This window comes from Poecile atricapillus, chromosome 30 (genome assembly GCF_030490865.1).
Source record: "Poecile atricapillus isolate bPoeAtr1 chromosome 30, bPoeAtr1.hap1, whole genome shotgun sequence".
Taxonomy (NCBI): Eukaryota; Metazoa; Chordata; class Aves; order Passeriformes; family Paridae; genus Poecile; species Poecile atricapillus.
The window spans coordinates 1,113,356-1,134,897 of record NC_081278.1 but is presented as its reverse complement, the minus strand read 5'-3'; the positions used below and the strand labels follow the sequence as shown (position 1 = coordinate 1,134,897).

General features: G+C 56.4%; 1 protein-coding gene across 1 annotated transcript in view; it reads left to right on the top strand.

The window, feature by feature from the left end:
- PRR12 (proline rich 12) overlaps window positions 1–21,542 on the top strand; it is a 54,642-nt gene that overhangs the window by 10,110 nt on the left and 22,990 nt on the right. Inside the window, exons 3-5 of the mRNA XM_058859577.1 lie at window positions 1,027–1,188; window positions 9,033–12,433; window positions 15,428–15,950. Coding sequence (XP_058715560.1) covers window positions 1,027–1,188; window positions 9,033–12,433; window positions 15,428–15,950 — 4,086 coding nt within the window. The remainder of the gene's footprint in view (window positions 1–1,026; window positions 1,189–9,032; window positions 12,434–15,427; window positions 15,951–21,542) is intronic.

The following is a 21,542-nucleotide window of genomic DNA, read 5'->3' as shown; positions in this document are numbered from 1 at the left end:
ATCCCACTGTCCCCGATGTCCCCAAGCTGTCCCCACTGTCCCTGAGCTGTCCCCACACTGTCCCTGTGCTGTCCCCGCCGTGTCCCCAAGCTCTCCCAGTGTCCCCACGCTGTCCCCCCGATGTCCCCAAGCCATCCCACTGTCCCCTTGCTGTCCCCAGGACTGTCAGGGCTGTTTGAGACAGGGCTGTCCCCAATGTCCCCAATGTCCCCAGTGTCCCCAATGTCCCCAATCCCCCCGATGTCCCCACTGTCCCCTCTGTCCCCTCTGTCCCCAGGTCTGTCAGGACTCTTTGAGACAGGAATGTCCCCAGTGTCCCCAATGTCCCCACTGTCCCCAGTGTCCCCAATCTCCCCGATGTCCCCAATGTCCCCACTGTCCCCAATGTCCCCAGATGTCCCCAATGTCCCCAGGTCTGTCAGGACTCTTTGAGACATGACTGTCCCCAATGTCCCCACTGTCCCCAATGTCCCCAATGTCCCCAATGTCCCCAATGTCCCCAATGTCCCCAGTGTCCCCAATGTCCCCACTGTCCCCAATGTCCCCAATCCCCCCAATGTCCCCAATCCCCCCAATGTCCCCTCTGTCCCCAATGTCCCCAGTGTCCCCAATGTCCCCTCTGTCCCCAGGTCTGTCAGGACTCTTTGAGACAGGACTGTCCCCAATGTCCCCAATGTCCCCAATGTCCCCAATGTCCCCAGTGTCCCCAGTGTCCCCAATGTCCCCACTGTCCTCGATGTCCCCAATGTCCCCACTGTCCCCAATGTCCCCAATCCCCCCAGTGTCCCCTCTGTCCCCAGTGTCCCCTCTGTCCCCAATGTCCCCAATCTCCCCAATGTCCCCAATCCCCCCAATGTCCCCAATGTCCCCAATGTCCCCACTGTCCCCAGTGTCCCCAATGTCCCCGATGTCCCCAATGTCCCAAATCCCCCCGATGTCCCCCATGTCCCCAATGTCCCCAGATGTCCCCGATGTCCCCAATGTCCCCAATGTCCCCAATCCCCCCTCTGTCCCCACTGTCCCCAGGTCTGTCAGGACTCTTTGACACCGGACTCCACCACGCCGGTGGCGCCGCCCCCGATGCCTCGGTGATGAATCTGATCTCGGCTCTGGAGTCTCGGGGACCCCAGCCCGGCCCCTCGGCTTCCTCGCTGCTCTCCCAGTTCCGCACGCCCTCCTGGCAAACTGGTGAGACTGGGAGCGCCCCCGTCCCTCTGGGGGGGATTTGGGGGGGCTCAGGGGGGGCCGTTTCTTCTTGTTTTGGTTTTTTTGGGGGGTTTTGGGGGGTCTTTCTGCTGGTTTTTGTTTTTTTGGGGGGTCTTTCTTCTGTAGTTTTTATTTTTGAGGGGTTTTTGGGGGTCTTTTTGTTCTTGTTTTGGTTTTTTGGGGGGATATTAGGGGGTCTTTCTGCTGGTTTTGGTTTTTTGGGGGGTCTTTCTGCTGGTTTTTGTTTTTTTGGGGGGTTTTGGGGGGCTTTTTGTTCTTGTTTTGGTTTTTTGGGGGGATATTAAGGGGTCTTTCTGCTGGTTTTTGGTTTTTTTGGGGGGTTTTGGGGGGTCTTTCTGCTGGTTTTTGGTTTTTTGGGGGGTTTTGGGGGTCTTTCTGCTGGTTTTGGTTTTTTAGGGGGTTTTGGGGGGTCTTTCTGCTCGTTTTTGTTTTTTTGGGGGGTTTTGGGGGGTCTTTCTGCTGGTTTTTGTTTTTTAGGGGAGTTTTGGGGGGTCTTTCTGCTGGTTTTTGTTTTTTTGGGGGGTTTTGGGGGGTCTTTCTGCTGGTTTTTGTTTTTGGGGGGGTTTGGGGGGCTTTTTATTTTTGTTTTGGTTTTTGTGGGGGGGTTTGGGGGGATTTTTGTTCCTGTTTTGATTTTTTGGGGGGTCTTTCTTCTGTAGTTTTTATTTTTGAGGGGTTTTTGGGGGGCTTTTTGTTCTTGTTTTGGTTTTTTAGGGGGGTTTTGGGGGGTCTTTCTGCTGATTTTTGGTTTTGGGGGGGTTTGGGGGGCTTTTTATTTTTGTTTTGGTTTTTTTGGGGGGTTTTGGGGGGATTTTTGTTCCTGTTTTGATTTTTTGGGGGGTCTTTCTTCTGTAGTTTTTATTTTTGAGGGGTTTTTGGGGGTCTTTTTGTTCTTGTTTTGGTTTTTTGGGGGGTTTTGGGGGGTCTTTCTGCTGGTTTTGGTTTTTTGGGGGGTTTTGGGGGTCTTTCTCCTGGTTTTTGGGTTTTTTTGGGGAGTTTTGGGGCACGTTTTGTTCCTGTTTTGGTTTTTTAGGGGGTTTTGGGGGGTCTTTCTGCTGGTTTTTGTTTTTTTGGGGGGTTTTGGGGGGTCTTTCTGCTGGTTTTTGGTTTTTTGGGGGGTTTTGGGGGAATTTTTTTTGTTGTTTTGGTTTTTTGGGGGGTTTTATTCTTGTTTTATTTTTGGGGGGGTTTTGGGGGGCTTTTTGTTCTTGTTTTGGTTTTTTAGGGGGGTTTTGGGGGGCTCCTTTTGTTCTTGTTTTGTTTTTTGGTTTTTTTTTTCCTGTTTTGGTTTTTTTGGGGGCTTCTTTTTGTTGTTGTTCTGGTTTTGGGGGGATTTTTGTTCTTGTTTTTATTTTTAGGGGGTTTTGGGGGGATTTTTGTTCTTGTTTTTATTTTTAGGGGGTTTTGGGGGGATTTTTGTTCTTGTTTTGTTTTTTGGGGGGGGTTTTGGGGGGGGTCTTTCTGCTGTCATTTTTTTTTATGGGGGGTTTTGGGGGGGTCTTTTCTTCTGGGTTTTATTTTTGGGGGAGGTTTTGGGGGTTTGTTTATTTTTTGGGGGGTCTTTTCTGCTGGGTTTTATTTTTGGGGGAGGTTTTGGGGGTTTGTTTATTTTTTGGGGAGGTTTTTTCTGCTGGGTTTTATTTTTGGGGGAGGTTTTGGGGGGTTTGTTTATTTTTTGGGGAGGTTTTTTTCTGCTGTCAGTTTTTTTTTTGGGGTGGGGCTCAGATTGACCCCCCAGGCACCTTCTGCTCACCCCAGGGTGGTCCCAGCTTATGCCAGGGGGTCCCCAATTACCCCAAAGTGTCCCAAATTACCCCAAAGTGTCCAAATTTACCCCAAACTGTCCCCATTTACCCCAAACTGTCCCCATTTACCCCAAAACTGTCCCAAATTACCCCAAACTGTCCCCATTTACCCCAAACTGTCCCCATTTACCCCAAACTGTCCCCATTGACCCCAAACTGTCCCAAATTACCCCAAAATTGTCCCCATTTACCCCAAACTGTCCCCATTTACCCCAAACTGTCCCCATTTACCCCAAACTCTCCCCATTGACCCCAAACTCTCCCAATTTACCCCAAACTGTCCCCATTCACCCCAAACTGTCCCCATTTACCCCAAAATTCTCTATTTACCCCAAAACTGTCCCAAATTATCCCAAAGTGTTCCCATTTACCCCAAACTGTCCCCATTCACCCCAAAACTGTCCCCATTTACCCCAAAACTGTCCCCATTTACCCCAAACTGTCCCCATTTACCCCAAAACTGTCCCCACTTACCCCAAAAGTTCTCTATTTACCCCAAACTGTCCCCATTTACCCCAAACTCTCCCCATTTACCCCAAAACTGTCCCCATTTACCCCAAACTCTCCCCATTTACCCCAAACTGTCCCCATTTACCCCAAAACTGTCCCAAATTACCCCAAAGTTCTCTATTTACCCCAAAAGTTCTCTATTTACCCCAAAACTTTCCCCATTTACCCCAAAAGGTCTCTGTTTACCCCAAACTGTCCCAAATTACCCCAAAAGTTCTCTATTTACCCCAAAACTGTCCCAATTTACCCCAAAACTGTCCCCATTTACCCCAAACTGTCCCCAATTACCCCAAACTGTCCCCAATTACCCCAAAGTGTCCCCACTTACCCCAAAATTCTCTATTTACCCCAAAAGTTCTCTATTTACCCCAAAACTCTCCCCATTTACCCCAAAACTGTCCCCATTTACCCCAAACTCTCCCCATTTACCCCAAACTGTCCCCATTTACCCCAAAACTGTCCCCATTTACCCCAAACTCTCCCCATTTACCCCAAACTGTCCCCATTTACCCCAAACTGTCCCCATTTACCCCAAAACTGTCCCCATTTACCCCAAACTGTTCCCATTTACCCCAAACTGTCCCCATTTACCTCAAGGGGTCCCTTTTGCCCCTGGGGGGGTCCAAATTTACCCCAAACTGTCCCCATTCACCCCAAAACTGTCCCAAATTATCCCAAAATTCTCTATTTACCCCAAAACTCTCCTCAATTACCCCAAAACTCGTCCCCATTTACCCCAAACTCTCCCCATTTACCCCAAACTGTCCCCATTTACCCCAAAAGTTCTCTATTTACCCCAAAGTGTCCCCATTTACCCCAAAGTGTCCCCATTTACCCCAAAATTCTCTATTTACCCCAAAACTCTCCTCAATTACCCCAAAACTGTCCCAATTTACCCTAAAACTGTCCCCACTTACTCCAAAAGTTCTCTATGTACCCCAAAACTGCCCCCATTTACCCCAAAATTCTCTATTTACCCCAAAAGTTCTCTATTTACCCCAAAACTGTCCCCATTTACCCCAAACTGTCCCCATTTACCCCAAACTGTTCCCATTTACCCCAAAACTGTCCCAAATTATCCCAAAGTGTCCCCATTTACCCCAAACTCCCCCCATTTACCCCAAACTGTCCCCATTTACCCCAAAACTGTCCCAAATTATCCCAAAATTCTCTATTTACCCCAAAACTCTCCTCAATTACCCCAAAACTGTCCCCATTTACCCCAAACTGTCCCCATTTACCCCAAACTGTCCCCATTTACCCCAAACTGTCCCCATTTACCCCAAACTGTCCCCATTCACCCCAAACTGTCCCCATTTACCCCAAAACTGTCCCAAATTACCCCAAAACTGTCCCCATTTACCCCAAAACTGTCCCAAATTACCCCAAAACTGTCCCCATTTACCCCAAACTGTCCCAAATTACCCCAAAACTGTCCCCATTTACCCCAAAACTGTCCCAATTTACCCCAAACTCTCCCCATTGACCCCAAAGTGTCCCCATTTACCCCAAAACTGTCCCCATTTACCCCAAACTGTCCCCATTTACCCCAAACTGTTCCCATTTACCCCAAAGTGTCCCCATTTACCCCAAACTGTCCCCATTTACCCCAAACTGTCCCCATTTACCCCAAACTGTCCCCATTCACCCCAAACTGTCCCCATTTACCCCAAACTGTCCCCATTTACCCCAAACTCTCCCCATTTACCCCAAACTGTCCCCATTTACCCCAAAACTGTCCCCATTTACCCCAAACTGTCCCAAATTACCCCAAACTGTCCCCATTTACCCCAAAACTGTCCCCATTTACCCCAAACTGTCCCCATTTACCCCAAAACTGTCCCCATTTACCCCAAAACTGTCCCCATTTACCCCAAACTGTCCCAAATTACCCCAAACTGTCCCCATTTACCCCAAACTGTTCCCATTTACCCCAAAACTGTCCCCATTTACCCCAAAACTGTCCCAAATTACCCCAAAGTTCTCTATTTACCCCAAAAGTTCTCTATTTACCCCAAAACTGTCCCAATTTACCCTAAAACTGTCCCCACTTACCCCAAAAGTTCTCTATGTACCCCAAAACTGTCCCCATTTACCCCAAAATTCTCTATTTACCCCAAAAGTTCTCTATTTACCCCAAAACTTTCCCCATTTACCCCAAAAGGTCTCTGTTTACCCCAAACTGTCCCCATTTACCCCAAACTGTCCCCATTCACCCCAAAACTGTCCCAAATTACCCCAAACTCTCCCCATTTACCCCAAAACTGTCCCAAATTACCCCAAAATTGTCCCAATTTACCCCAAACTCTCCCCATTTACCCCAAAACTGTCCCAAATTACCCCAAAATTGTCCCAATTTACCCCAAACTCTCCCCATTTACCCCAAAACTGTCCCAAATTACCCCAAAATTGTCCCCATTTACCCCAAACTGTCCCCATTTACCCCAAAACTCTCCTCAATTACCCCAAAACTGTCCCAATTTACCCCAAAACTGTTCCCAATTACCCCAAAACTGTCACAATTTACCCCAAAACTGTCCCCATTTACCCCAAACTGTCCCCATTTACCCCAAACTGTCCCCATTTACCCCAAAACTGTCCCCATTTACCCCAAAACTGTCCCCATTTACCCCAAACTGTCCCCATTTACCCCAAAACTGTCCCAATTTACCCCAAAGTGTCCCCACTTACCCCAAAGTGTCCCCACTTACCCCAAAACTGTCCCAAATTACCCCAAACTGTCCCCATTTACCCCAAACTGTTCCCATTTACCCCAAACTGTCCCCATTTACCCCAAACTGTCCCCATTTACCCCAAACTGTCCCCATTTACCCCAAACTGTCCCCATTTACCCCAAACTGTCCCCATTTACCCCAAAGTGTCCCCATTTACCCCAAACTGTCCCAAATTACCCCAAACTGTCCCCAATTACCCCAAAAGTTCTCTATTTACCCCAAAATTGTCCCCAATTACCCCAAACTGTCCCCATTGACCCCAAACTGTCCCCATTTACCCCAAACTGTCCCAAATTACCCCAAAACTGTCCCCATTTACCCCAAAACTGTCCCCATTTACCCCAAACTCCCCCCATTTACCCCAAACTGTCCCCATTTACCCCAAACTGTCCCCATTTACCCCAAAACTGTCCCAAATTACCCCAAAGTTCTCTATTTACCCCAAAAGTTCTCTATTTACCTCAAAACTGTCCCAAATTACCCCAAAAGTTCTCTATTTACCCCAAAACTGTCCCAATTTACCCCAAACTGTCCCAAATTACCCCAAAAGTTCTCTATTTACCCCAAAACTGTCCCCATTTACCCCAAACTGTCCCCATTTACCCCAAAATTCTCTATTTACCCCAAAACTGTCCCCATTTACCCCAAACTCTGCCCATTTACCCCAAAACTGTCCCAAATTACCCCAAAGTTCTCTATTTACCCCAAAAGTTCTCTATTTACCACAAAACTCTCCTCAATTACCCCAAAACTGTCCCCATTTACCCCAAACTGTCCCCATTTACCCCAAACTGTCCCAAATTATCCCAAACTGTCCCCATTTACCCCAAACTGTCCCAAATTATCCCAAAACTGTCCCAAATTATCCCAAACTGTCCCCATTTACCCCAAAGTGTCCCCATTTACCTCAAAACTGTCACAATTTACCCCAAACTCTCCCCATTTACCCCAAAGTGTCCCTATTTACCCCAAACTGTCCCCATTTACCCCAAACTGTCCCCATTTACCCCAAACTGTCCCCATTTACCCCAAAAGTTCTCTATTTACCCCAAAACTGTCCCCATTCACCCCAAAACTGTCCCCATTTACCCCAAAACTGTCCCCATTTACCCCAAACTGTCCCCATTTACCCCAAACTGTCCCCATTTACCCCAAACTGTCCCAAATTATCCCAAACTGTCCCCATTTACCCCAAACTGTCCCAAATTATCCCAAAACTGTCCCCATTGACCCCAAAACTGTCCCCATTTACCCCAAACTGTCCCCATTTACCCCAAACTGTCCCCATTTACCCCAAAGTGTCCCCACTTACCCCAAAATTCTCTATTTACCCCAAAACTGTCCCCATTTACCCCAAAAGGTTTCTATTTACCCCAAACTGTCCCCATTTACCCCAAACTGTCCCCAATTACCCCAAACTGTCCCAAATTATCCCAAAACTGTCCCCATTGACCCCAAAACTGTCCCCATTTACCCCAAAACTGTCCCCATTTACCCCAAAACTGTTCCCATTTCCCCCAAACTCTCCCCATTCACCCCAAACTGTCCCCATTTACCCCAAACTGTCCCAAATTACCCCAAACTGTCCCCATTTACCCCAAAGTGTCCCCATTTACCCCAAACTGTCCCAAATTACCCCAAAACTGTCCCAAATTACCCCAAACTCTCCCCATTTACCCCAAACTGTCCCAAATTACCCCAAACTGTCCCCATTTACCCCAAACTGTCCCCATTTACCCCAAAACTGTCCCCATTTACCCCAAACTCTCCCCATTTACCCCAAACTGTCCCAAATTACCCCAAACTGTCCCCATTTACCCCAAACTGTCCCCATTTACCCCAAAACTGTCCCCATTTACCCCAAACTGTCCCCATTTACCCCAAAACTGTCCCCATTTACCCCAAAACTGTCCCAAATTACCCCAAACTGTCCCCATTTACCCCAAACTGTCCCAAATTACCCCAAACTGTCCCCATTTACCCCAAAACTGTCCCAAATTATCCCAAAATTCTCTATTTACCCCAAAACTCTCCTCAATTACCCCAAAACTGTCCCAATTTACCCCAAACTGTCCCCATTTACCCCAAACTGTCCCCATTTACCCCAAAAGTTCTCTATTTACCCCAAAGTGTCCCCATTTACCCCAAAGTGTCCCCATTTACCCCAAAATTCTCTATTTACCCCAAAACTCTCCTCAATTACCCCAAAACTGTCCCAATTTACCCTAAAACTGTCCCCACTTACCCCAAAAGTTCTCTATGTACCCCAAAACTGCCCCCATTTACCCCAAAATTCTCTATTTACCCCAAAAGTTCTCTATTTACCCCAAAACTGCCCCCATTTACCCCAAAACTGTCCCCATTTACCCCAAACTCTGCCCATTTACCCCAAAACTGTCCCAAATTATCCCAAAGTGTCCCCACTTACCCCAAAATTCTCTATTTACCCCAAAACTCTCCTCAATTACCCCAAAACTGTCACAATTTACCCCAAACTCTCCCCATTCACCACAAAGTGTCCCCATTCACCCCAAAACTGTCCCCATTTACCCCAAAACTGTCCCCATTTACCCCAAACTGTTCCCATTTACCCAAACTGTCCCCATTTACCCCAAACTGTCCCCATTTACCCCAAACTGCCCCCATTTACCCCAAAATTCTCTATTTACCCCAAAACTGTCCCCATTTACCCCAAATCACCCCAATTTCCCCCCCAAACCCCTCACCCTCCTCTCTCTCCCCTCTCTCTCCCCAGCCATGCACACTCCAGCCCCAGCCGAACTCTTCATCTCCGGCGCTCTGCCCGGTTCCGGAACCTTCCCTTCCTCCTCGGCCCTGGGTCCTTACCAGCACCCGGCATCCTTCGGCAGCCGCAGCTTCCCGGTGGGATCCCCGCTCAGCCTCCCCGAGGCCGCCTTCAGCCCCGGTTCCAACGGGCTCCTGTCTCCTCACGACCCGCTGCTCCACATCAAACCCAGCCAACCTTCCGTGCCCTCCTCGCTGGGATTCGAGCGTTTGGGCTCGGCCGTGCTGGGCTCGGCGTTGCCGGCGCAGACGCCGCCGTATCGCCCGGCTCCCGGTTCGTCGCAGTTCAACCTTCTGTCGGCGCCGCTGCCGGCGGAGCAGCCGCCGCAGCTCTACAACGCGCCGGTGTTTGGAGGTGCCAGCGGAGGAGGGACGGGTGGAGGAGGAGGAGGAGGAGGAGGAGATCGCGCCATATCGCGACAGGATAGCGTTATCAAGCACTACCAGCGTCCCGGCGGCGCCCAGGCGCAGCTGCCGCCGGCGCCCAGCCTGCAGCACTACCTGAGCTGCGGAGGGTCCTACCAGCACCGCGCCCCGCTCTCCTGCAGCCCGCTGGGGGAGCAATCCCCGGCCAGCTCCGAGGGGTCTCAGCAGCCCCCCAAAAACCCGCCGGCGGCTCCTCGTGCCGAGCCCGGTTACCGGCCCATCATTCAATCACCGGCGTATTCCGGTAACGGCAACGGCGCGGCCGGAGGGGGGAACGCCGGTAAATCCAAGAGTTACTCGGCTTCGCGGCAGCCGCCGCCGCCGCGCTCCACCAACACGCCCAAGTGCCAGAGCAGCTACACGCCCAGCACGCCCAAACCCAGCTCCGTCATCGCCAGCCAGTCGCCGGCTTACTCGCCGGGCCAGCCGCCCCAGAGCCTGCTAGCCATGGGGGGAGCCCCGGCTTACAGCGCGGCGGGAGCGCCCCAAAATTTAGCGGGGCCGGCGCAGCCCTCGGCGGGGTTCAGCGGCGGCCAAGCCGGGGAGCTGGCGGGGAAAAGCGGTGGCTACCAAGGCGGTGGCCAAACGGGCGGGCAAAGCGGGCTACAAGGCTGCGGGACCTACTCGCCCGAGCAGCTGCAGGCGTTGCCCTACGGCGTCCAGCCCGAGGGGGGACAGGCGGGGGGCTACGGACCCCCGGCCCCCTCGCAGGGTTTGCCCACGGCCAGCCCCTCGTTGAGCTACAGCACCGGGCACTCTCCGGCCATGCCGGGGCCGCCGCTGCCCTACGGCGGTTTGGGAGGCTCCAGCCCTTCTCCCATCATCCGGCCGCTGCAGTCGCCGCCGGCCGGGCGGCCGCAGAGCGGGGCGTCCCCGGGGCAATCGCAGAAATATTTGGGCTCGGTGTTGTCGCCGTCGTTCATGACCCCGCAGGGTTACGGGGCGGCGGCGGCGGCGGCCGGAGGGATGGAGCGGCCGCCCGCCGCCCCCGGAGCGCCGCCGAGTTTCGGGAAAGGAGGGAAAGGCGAGGCGGAGCTGCTGGCGGCGGAACGCAGCGAGGACGAGGATTTCCTGATCCAGCACCTCCTGCAGGCGCCCAGCCCGCCCCGAGAGGGGTTGGGGGGATGCGAGGAGCGCCCCAAAAGCATGGGCGGCTACGGGGGAGCGCTGGGCAAGGAGGAGCGATACCAACTGCAGAGCGTCATCCGGCCCAACTCCAACCTGGAGGCTCCGCTGGAGCTGGCGCTGCTCAAGGAGAAGAAAAAACCGGAGAGAGGCAAAGAATTCCGAGGGGCCGGCGGCGGAGGGGCAGGAGGAGGGGGCGAGGGGCTGGCGGCCACCTCGGTGGTCCACTACGGCCACCAGCCGCCCCCGACGATGGATTCGTACGAGATGAAGAAAGCTCCGGAACATTTGTCGGGCGGGAAGGAGCTGGGACAGGCGGCGCCGCCGCCGCCGCCGCCGCCGCCGCCGCACTCGTACCTGCCCAAAACCCCCGAGCACGGGCGCTTGGTGGGTGAGGGTCCTCCCCTGGAGCCCCACAACCTCCTGCTGGACCCCTCCCCTGAATTAGGGGGGTCTCTGCTGCCCTCGGTGCTGACCCACACGCAGAGCCAGCTGCACGGGCGGCCCAAGGGCAGGCTGGACGTTCACCTGCTGGAACAGCAGCGGATGCCTCCTCCTCCTCCTCCTCCTCCTCCCCCTCCTCCTCCTCCTCCTCCTCCGCCGCCCCCCGCGCCCCCTTCGGCCGCCCCGGCCCCTCCGGCCGCCCCCTCCCCGCAGCTGCTGCTGGAAGCTCACCTGCACCAGGTGCGCTCGCAAGGGCTGGACCCTCAGGCCCCGCCGCCGCTTCCCCCGGACTCCATGGAGGTGTTGCCCCCTCCCCAAGAAATCCAGGATTTCCTGGAGCCCCCCCTGGGTTTGGAACCTCACCTGGGCCAGAGCGCCGGGGTTCAAGGGCCGGCCGGGCACCTGCTGGACCCCGAGGCCGGAGTCCCGGCCGTGCCCAGCGAAGCCAAGGATCAATTTTCCGAAGGGGGGAGCCCGGCGGGGGGAAAGGGGAGATTCGTCCCCCTCACCTCCATCTGCTTCCCGGACGCTCTGCTGCAGGACGAGGATCGCGGCTTCTTCCCCGGCATGGAGGACATGTTCGGGCCGCCGCCCGAGGATTTCCCCAAGGCGGGCGAGGAAGAGGAGGAGGAGGACGGCAACAACGGCGGGAGCGGGCTGGAAGGGCGAGGAGAAGGCTTGAAACCCCCTCCTCCTTACGACATGGGGCAGAGCTACCCCTCCTTCTGCCCCCAGGACGGAGGAGGCGGCGGGGACCCCCCTCAGCTGGGCTTGGAGCCCCCCAAACACGAGCTGCCCTCGACGGTCAACGCGGAGCCGCTGGGTTTGATCCAGAGCACGGGCGAGGGTGGTCCCAAACCCCCTCCTCCTCCTCCTCTCAGCACCCCTTTGTTCTGCTCCTCCAAACCCAAGAAGCTGCTGAAAACCTCCTCCTTCCACCTGCTGCGGAAGAGAGACCCCTTCCCGCCCCCCAAGAAAACCTACGCGCAGGAGTACGAGTTCGAGGATGACGAGGACAAGGCGGACGTGCCCGCCGACATCCGCCTCAACTCGCGGCGTCTCCCCGACCTCCTGCCCGACCTCATCTCCAGCTGCCGCCGGCCCCCGCTGACACCCATGGGTGACATCGATTTCTGTCCCCACCCCGGCGCCCACGCCGCCCCCAAGAAGAGGGGGAGGAAACCCACCAAGCCCAAGAGGGAAGGACCCCCCAGGCCCAGGGGGAGGCCGAGGATTCGGCCCCTGGAGCCGCCCGGGTTCCCCGACGGAGCCAAGAGGCCGAGGGGGAGAGGGAGAGGAAGGGGGAAGAAGGGAGGAGAGGAGGGAGAAGGGATGGAGCCGCTGAAGCCGCTCAAGGTGAGAGGGTTTGGGGGCTCCAAATGGTCCTAAAATGTCCCAAATTTGGGTTATTGGTGGTCTGGGGGCTTTTGGGGTGAAGATTTTGGGGCTTTGGGGGGGTTTGAGGGCTCCAAGTGATCCTAAAATGAGGAAAATTGGGTCTGGGGGCTGTCAGGGTGAGGATTTGGGGGGGTTGGAGGGGTTTGGGGTGCTTGAAATGGTCCTAAAATGCCCCAAATTTGGGTTATTGGTGGTCTGGGGGCTCTCAGGATGAGAATTTTGGGATTTTAGGGGGGTTTGAGGGCTCCAAGTGATCCTAAAATGAGGCAAAATTGGGTCTGGGGGCTCTCAGGGTAAGGAGTTGGGGAGGTTTTGAGGTGATTTGGGGGCTCCAAATTGTCCCAAAATGCCCCAAATTTGGGTTATTGGTGGTCTGGGGGCTGTCAGGGTGAGAATTTTGGGATTTTAGGGGGGTTTGAGGGCTCCAAGTGATCCTAAAATGAGGCAAAATTGGGTCTGGGGGCTCTCAGGGTGAGAATTTTGGGGGATTTGGGGGCTCCAAATTGTCCCAAAATGCCCCAAATTTGGGATATTTATGGTCTGGGGGCTCTCAGGGAGAGGAGTTGGGGATTTTAGGGGAGTTTGGGGAGGTTTGAAGGTGTTTGAGGGCTCCAAGTGATCCTAAAATGAGGCAAAATTGGGTCTGGGGGCTCTCAGGATGAGAATTTTGGGATTTTAGGGGGGTTTGAGGGCTCCAAATGGTCCCAAATTTGGGTTATTTGTGGTCTGGGGGCTCTTGGGGTGAGAATTTTGGGATTTTAGGGGGGTTTGAGGGCTCCAAGTGATCCTAAAATGAGGCGAAATTGGGTCTGGGGGCTCTCAGGGTGGGGATTTTGGGATTTTAGGGGGATTTGGGGGCTCCAAATGGTCCAAAAATGCCCCAAAATTTGGGTTATTTGTGGTCTGGGGGCTCTCAGGGTGAAGATTTTGGGGCTTTGGGGGGTTTTGAGGGGTTTGGGGTGGTTGAAATGGTCCCAAAATGCCCCAAATTTGGGTTATTTGTGGTCTGGGGGCTCTCAGGGTGAGAATTTGGGGGTTTTAGGGCGATTTGGGAGCTCCAAATTGTCCCAAAATGCCCCAAATTTGGGTTATTTGTGGTCTGGGGGCTCTCAGGGTGAGGATTTGGGGATTTTGTAGAGGTTTAAGGGCTCCAAGTTGTCCTAAAATGCCCCAAATTTGGTTTATTTGTGGTCTGGGGGCTCTCAGGGTGAGAATTTGGGGGGATTTGAGGGGATTTGAGGGCTCCAAGTGGTCCTAAAATGCCCCAAATTTGGGTTATTGGTGGTCTAGGGGCTCTCAGGATGAGAATTTGGGGATTTTGGGGGATTTTGGGTAGAATTTTAGGGATTTTGGGGGGTTTTTGGGGAGATTTTTGGGGATTTTGGGGAGGTTTTGGGGATTTTGGGGAGGATTTTGGGATTTTGGGGAGGATTTGGGGGATTTTGGGGGGATTTTAGAGAGGATTTGGGGATTTTCGGGAGATTTTGGGGAGGTTTAGGGGGGTTTGGGGGCTCCAAAATGTCCCAAAATGCCCCAAATTTGGGTTATTTGTGGTCTGGGGGCTCTTGGGGTTCCAGTACAAACCAGTACAAACCAGTACAAACCAGTACAAACCAATACAAACCAGTATCCCCATTTTCCCCCCATAAATCAAACTGGGAGGGTCACAGAGGGGTCAGAGGGGCTCCAGTACAAACCAGTACAAACCAGTGACCCCATTTTCTCAAACTGGGAGGGGTCAGAGGGGTTCCAGTACAAACCAGTACAAACCAGTAACCCCATAAATCAAACTGGGAGGGGTCAGAGGGGTTCCAGTACAAACCAGTATAAACCAGTGACCCCATAAATCAAACTGGGAGGGGTCATGGAGGGGTTAGAGGAGCTCCAGTACAAACCAGTACAAACCAGTGACCCCATAAATCAAACTGGGAGGGGTCATGGAGGGGTTAGAGGAGTTCCAGTATGAACCAGTACAAACCAGTACAAACCAGTACCCCCATAAATCAAACTGGGGGTTCATAAATGAGTCAAAGTGGTTCCAGTACAAACCAGTACAAACCAGTGACCCCATAAATCAAACCGGGGGGGTTCATAGTTGAATCAAAGCCGTTCCAGTACAAACCAGTACAAACCAGTACAAACCAGTGACCCCATAAATCAAACTGGGAGGGTCACAGAGGGGTCAGAGGGGTTCCAGTACAAACCAGTACAAACCAGTGACCCCCATTTTCTCAAACTGGGAGGGTCACAGATGGGTCAGAGGGGCTCCAGTACAAACCAGTAACCCCATTTTCCCCCCATAAATCAAACTGGGAAGGTCACAGAGGGGTCAGACGGGCTCCAGTACAAACCAGTACAAACCAGTAACCCCATTTTCTCAAACTGGGAGGGTCACAGAGGGGTGAGAGGGGCTCCAGTACAAACCAGTACGAACCAGTGACCCCATTTTCTCAAACTGGGAGGGGTCAGAGGGGTTCCAGTACAAACCAGTGACCCCCATAAATCAAACTGGGGGGGTTCATAGTTGAATCAAAGCCGTTCCAGTACAAACCAGTACAAACCAGTATCCCCCTTTTCTCCCCACAGATCAAACTGGGAGGGGTCAGAGGGGCTCCAGTACAAACCAGTACAAACCAGTGACCCCATTTTCTCAAGCTGGGAGGGGTCAGAGGGGTTCCAGTACAAACCAGTATAAACCAGTGACCCCATAAATCAAACTGGGAGGGTTCATAGTTGAATCAAAGCCGTTCCAGCACAAACCAGTACAAACCAGTATCCCCCTTTTCTCCCCACAGATCAAACTGGGAGGGGTCAGAGGGGTTCCAGTACAAACCAGTACAAACCAGTACAATCCAGTGACCCCATTTTCTCAAACTGGGAGGGTTCATGGTTGAATCAAAGCCGTTCCAGTACAAACCAGTACAAACCAGTATCCCCCTTTTCTCCCCACAGATCAAACTGGCCGTCTCCAAAGCCGACACCGCCCCTCCCCCCCCTTCCTCCGCCCCTCCCCCGCTGCCCCCCACCCCCTCCCCATTCCCGGGGGTCTCGGAGCCGCCCCCAGACCCCTCCCAGAGCCGGATGAAGCAGAAGCTGCGCGAGGTGGAGGAGAAACAACCCGAGATGAAGTCGGGCTTCATGGCCTCCTTCCTGGACTTCCTAAAATCCGGGAAGCGCCAAACCCTCCCCCCCAGCCCCTCCAAACCCCCCAAAAGCACCGGGGGACCCCCAAATTTCCCCCCCGGGGTGCTGGGGGGGTCTCTGGAGGCGGGGGAGGGCGAGGGCTTGGTGATGGCGTGTCCTTCGCCCTGCAAGCGCCTGGACGAGGAGCTGAAGAGGAACCTGGAGACGCTGCCCAGCTTCTCGTCCGATGAGGAGGATTCGGTGAGCAAGAACCAGGACCTGCAGAAGAGCATCAGCTCGGCCATCTCGGCACTGGATGAACCCCCCGAGCGCAGGGAGCCCGAGCCTCACGGTGAGCTGACAGGACCTGGGGTGGGTACTGAGCTGCCAGGACCTGGGGGAGCTGGGGGGCACTGTGAGCTGACAGGACCTGGGGGAGCTGGGGGGCACTGTGAGCTGACAGGACCTGGGGGGGTACTGAGCTGCCAGGACCTGCAGAAGAGCATCAGCTCGGCCATCTCGGCCCTGGATGAGCCCCCCGAGCGCAGGGAGCCCGAGCCTCACGGTGAGCTGACAGGACCTGGGGTGGGTACTGAGCTGCCAGGACCTGGGGGAGCTGGGGGGCACTGTGAGCTGACAGGACTTGGGGGAGCTGACAGGACCTGGCAGGGCTGGGGGTGTTACTGAGCTGCCAGGACCTGCAGAAGAGCATCAGCTCGGCCATCTCGGCCCTGGATGAGCCCCCCGAGCGCAGGGAGCCCGAGCCTCACGGTGAGCTGACAGGACCTGGCAGGGCTGGGAGGGTCACAGGAGCTGGGGGAGCTGGGGGGCACTGTGAGCTGACAGGACCTGGGGGAGCTGACAGGACCTGGGGAAGCTGGGGGGCACTGTGAGCTGACAGGACCTGGGGGAGCTGACAGGACCTGGAGGAGCTGGGGGGCACTGTGAGCTGACAGGACCTGGCAGGGCTGGGGGGCACTGTGAGCTGACAGGACCTGGGGGAGCTGGAGGGCACTGTGAGCTGACAGGACCTGGGGGAGCTGGGGGGCACTGTGAGCTGACAGGACCTGGGGGGGTACTGAGCTGCCAGGACCTGCAGAAGAGCATCAGCTCGGCCATCTCGGCACTGGATGAGCCCCCCGAGCGCAGGGAGCCCGAGCCTCACGGTGAGCTGACAGGACCTGGGGTGGGTACTGAGCTGCCAGGACCTGGGGGAGCTGCCAGGACCTGGGGGAGCTGGGGGGCACTGTGAGCTGACAGGACCTGGGGGAGCTGGGGGGCACTGTGAGCTGACAGGACCTGGGGGAGCTGACAGGACCTGGCAGGGCTGGGAGGGTCACAGGACCCAGGGGAGCTGACAGGACCTGGGAGAGCTGGGGGGCACTGTGAGCTGACAGGACCTGGGGGAGCTGACAGGACCTGGGGGAGCTGGGGGGCACTGTGAGCTGACAGGACCTGGGGGAGCTGACAGGACCTGGGGGAGCTGGGGGGCACTGTGAGCTGACAGGAGCTGGGGGGGTACTGAGCTGCCAGGACCTGCAGAAGAGCATCAGCTCGGCCATCTCGGCCCTGGATGAGCCCCCCGAGCGCAGGGAGCCCGAGCCTCACGGTGAGCTGACAGGACCTGGGGTGGGTACTGAGCTGCCAGGACCTGGGGGAGCTGACAGGACCTGGCAGGGCTGAGAGGGTCACAGGACCTGGGGGGGTACTGAGCTGCCAGGACCTGGCAGGGCTGGGAGGGTCACAGGACCTGGGGGAGCTGGGGGGCACTGTGAGCTGACAGGACCTGGGGGAGCTGACAGGACCTGGCAGGGCTGGGAGAGTCACAGGACCCAGGGGAGCTGACAGGACCTGGGAGAGCTGGGGGGCACTGTGAGCTGACAGGACCTGGGGGTACTGAGCTGCCAGGACCTGCAGAAGAGCATCAGCTCGGCCATCTCGGCCCTGGATGAGCCCCCCGAGCGCAGGGAGCCCGAGCCTCACGGTGAGCTGACAGGACCTGGCAGGGCTGGGAGGGTCACAGGACCTGGGGGGGTACTGAACTGACAGGACCTGGGGGGGTACTGAGCTGCCAGGACCTGCAGAAGAGCATCAGCTCGGCCATCTCGGCCCTGGATGAGCCCCCCGAGCGCAGGGAGCCCGAGCCTCACGGTGAGCTGACAGGACCTGGGGTGGGTACTGAGCTGCCAGGACCTGGGGGAGCTGGGGGGCACTGTGAGCTGACAGGACCTGGGGGAGCTGACAGGACCTGGAAGGGCTGGGAGGTACTGAGCTGACAGGACCTGGGTGGGTACTGAGCTGCCAGGACCTGCAGAAGAGCATCAGCTCGGCCATCTCGGCACTGGATGAGCCCCCCGAGCGCAGGGAGCCCGAGCCTCTCGGTGAGCTGACAGGACCTGGGGGAGCTGGGGGGCACTGTGAGCTGACAGGACCTGGCAGGGCTGGGAGGGTCACAGGACCTGGGGGGGTACTGAACTGACAGGACCTGGGGGGGTACTGAGCTGACAGGACCTGGGTGGGTACTGAGCTGCCAGGACCTGCAGAAGAGCATCAGCTCGGCCATCTCGGCCCTGGATGAGCCCCCCGAGCGCAGGGAGCCCGAGCCTCACGGTGAGCTGACAGGACCTGGGGTGGGTACTGAGCTGCCAGGACCTGGGGGAGCTGGGGGGCACTGTGAGCTGACAGGACCTGGGGAAGCTGGGGGGCACTGTGAGCTGACAGGACCTGGGGGAGCTGACAGGACCTGGAGGAGCTGGGGGGCACTGTGAGCTGACAGGACCTGGGGGAGCTGACAGGACCTGGGGTGGGTACTGAGCTGCCAGGACCTGGGGGAGCTGGGGGGCACTGTGAGCTGCCAGGACCTGGGGGAGCTGACAGGACCTGGCAGGGCTGGGAGGGTCACAGGAGCTGGGGGAGCTGGGGGGCACTGTGAGCTGCCAGGACCTGGGGGAGCTGGGGGGCACTGTGAGCTGACAGGAGCTGGCAGGGCTGGGGGGTACTGAGCTGACAGGACCTGCAGAAGAGCATCAGCTCGGCCATCTCGGCCCTGGATGAGCCCCCCGAGCGCAGGGAGCCCGAGCCTCACGGTGAGCTGACAGGACCTGGGGGGAAACACTGAGCTGCCAGGACCTGGGGGAGCTGACAGGACCTTGGGGAGCTGGGGGGCACTGTGAGCTGACAGGACCTGGGGGAGCTGCCAGGACCTGGAGGAGCTGGAGGGCACTGTGAGCTGACAGGACCTGGGGGAGCTGACAGGACCTGGCAGAGCTGGGGGACACTGTGAGCTGACAGAACCTGGCAGGGCTGGGGGGGGTCACAGGACCTGGGGGGGTACTGAGCTGCCAGGACCTGGCAGGGCTGGGAGGGTCACAGGAGCTGGGAGAGCTGGAGGACACTGTGAGCTGACAGGACCTGGGGTGGGTACTGAGCTGACAGGACCTGGCGGAGTTGGGGGGTCACAAGACCTGGAGGAGCTGAGGGGCACTGTGAGCTGACAGGACCTGGAGGAGCTGGGGGGCACTGTGAGCTGACAGGACCTGGGGGAGCTGACAGGGCCCGGCAGGGCTGACAGGACCTGGGAGAGCTGGGGGACACTGTGAGCTGACAGGACCTGGGGGGGCTGGGGGGGTCACAGGACCTGGGGGGAAACACTGAGCTGACAGGACCTGGGGGGGAAACACTGAGCTGACAGGACCTGGGGGCACAGGGAGCTGACAGGACCTGGGGGCACAGGGAGCTGCCAGGACCTGCCAGTGGCCATCCAGGGGTATGCAGGGACCTGCCAGGACCTGTGGGGAACTGCCAGGGGTTCACAGTGACCTGCCAGGGCCTTCCAGGGGTTCATAATGACCTTCCAGGACCTGTGAGAGGTGCATAATGATCTATCAAAGGTTCATAGGGACCTGCTGGGGTTCATAGTGACCTGCCAGGACCTTCCAGGGCTTCATAGGGATCTTCCAGGAGCTGTAGGAGGTTCATGACAACCTATTGGGACTTCACAGTGACCTGCCAGGACCTTCCAAGGCTTCATAGGGACCTTCCAGGACCTTCCAGGGGTTCACAGTGACCTGCCAGGACCTGTGGGGGGTTCATAGCGACCTGCCAGGAACACACAGTGACCTGTCAGGACCTTCCAGGGGTTCATAATGACCTTCCAGGACCTGTGGGGGGTTCACAGTGCCCTTCCAGGACCTGTGGGGGGTTCATAGTGATCTGCCAAGGGTTCACAGTGCCCTTCCAGGACCTGTGGGGGGTTCACAGTGCCCTTCCAGGGCCTGTGGGGGGCTCACAGTGCCCTTCCAGGACCTGTGGGGGGCTCACAGTGCCCTTCCAGGGGTTCATAATGACCTTCCAGGACCTGTGGGGGGTTCACAGTGCCCTTCCAGGGCCTGTGGGGGATTCACAGTGCCCTTCCAGGACCTGTGAGGGGTTCACAGTGCCCTTCCAGCACCTGTGGGGGGTTCATAGTGCCCTTCCAGGGGTTCATATTGACCTTCCAGGACCTGTGGTGGAGTTAATAGTGCCCTTCCAGGACCTGTGGGGGGTTCACAGTGCCCTTCCAGGACCTGTGGGGGGCTCACAGTGCCCTTCCAGGACCTGTGGGGGGCTCACAGTGCCCTTCCAGGATCTGTGGGGGGTTCACAGTGCCCTTCCAGGACCTATGAGGGGTTCATAATGACCTGCCAGGGGTTCATAGGGACCTTCCAGGACCTGTGGGGGGCTCAAAGTGCCCTTCCAGGACCTGTGGGGGGTTCATAGTGATCTGCCAAGGGTTCACAGTGCCCTTCCAGGACCTGTGGGGGGGTTCATAGTGATCTGCTAAGGGTTCATATTGACCTTCCAGGGGTTCATAGCGACCTTCCAGGACCTGTGGGGTGGTTAATAGTGCCCTTCCAGCACCTGTGATGGGGTTAATAGTGCCCTTCCAGGGCCTGTGGGGGGTTCACAGTGCCCTTCCAGGACCTGTGAGGGGTTCACAGTGCCCTTCCAGGACCTGTGGGGGGGTTCACAGTGCCCTTCCAGGGGTTCATAATGACCTTCCAGGACCTGTGGGGGGTTCACAGTGCCCTTCCAGGGGTTCATAATGACCTTCCAGGATCTGTGGGGGGTTCACAGTGCCCTTCCAGGACCTGTGGGGAGTTCATAGTGACCTGTCAGGACCTGTGGGGTGGCTAATAGTGCCCTTCCAGGGCCTGTGGGGGGTTCATAGTGATCTGCCAAGGGCTCACAGTGCCCTTCCAGGACCCTAACCCCCCTTTTCCCCCCTCTGCAGCCGCCCCTCCACCCGAGGAGCCCCCCCCGAGCCCCCCCCCGGCCCCTCCGGAGCCCCCCCAGCCCGAACCCCCCGTCCAGGACCTGCCAGGACCTGCCAGGGACACACAGTGACCTGACAGGACCTGTGGGGGGTTCATAGTGATCTGACAGGAGCTCATAGTGCCCTTCCAGGACCTGTGGGGGGTTCATAGTGATCTGCCAAGGGTTCATAGTGACCTTCTTGGGGTTCCTAATGACCTTCCAGGACCTGTGAGGGGTTCATAACGATCTATCAGGGCTTCATAGGGATGTGCCAAGGGTTCATAGTGACCTGTCAGGACCTGTGGGGGGTTCATAGTGACCTGCCAAGGGTTCACAGTGACCTTCCAGGACCTGTGGGGGGTTCATAGTGACCTTCCTGGGGTCCATAGTGACTTTCCAGGACCTGTGGGGGGGTTAATAGTGCCCTTCCAGGGGTCCATAGTGACCTTCCAGGACCTGTGGGGGGTTCACAGTGCCCTTCCAGGACCTGTGGGGTGGCTAATAGTGCCCTTCCAGGGCCTGTGGGGGGTTCATAGTGATCTGCCAAGGGTTCACAGTGCCCTTCCAGGACCTGTGGGGGGTTCATAGTGATCTGCCAAGGGTTCACAGTGCCCTTCCAGGACCTGTGGGGGGTTCATAGTGACCTGCC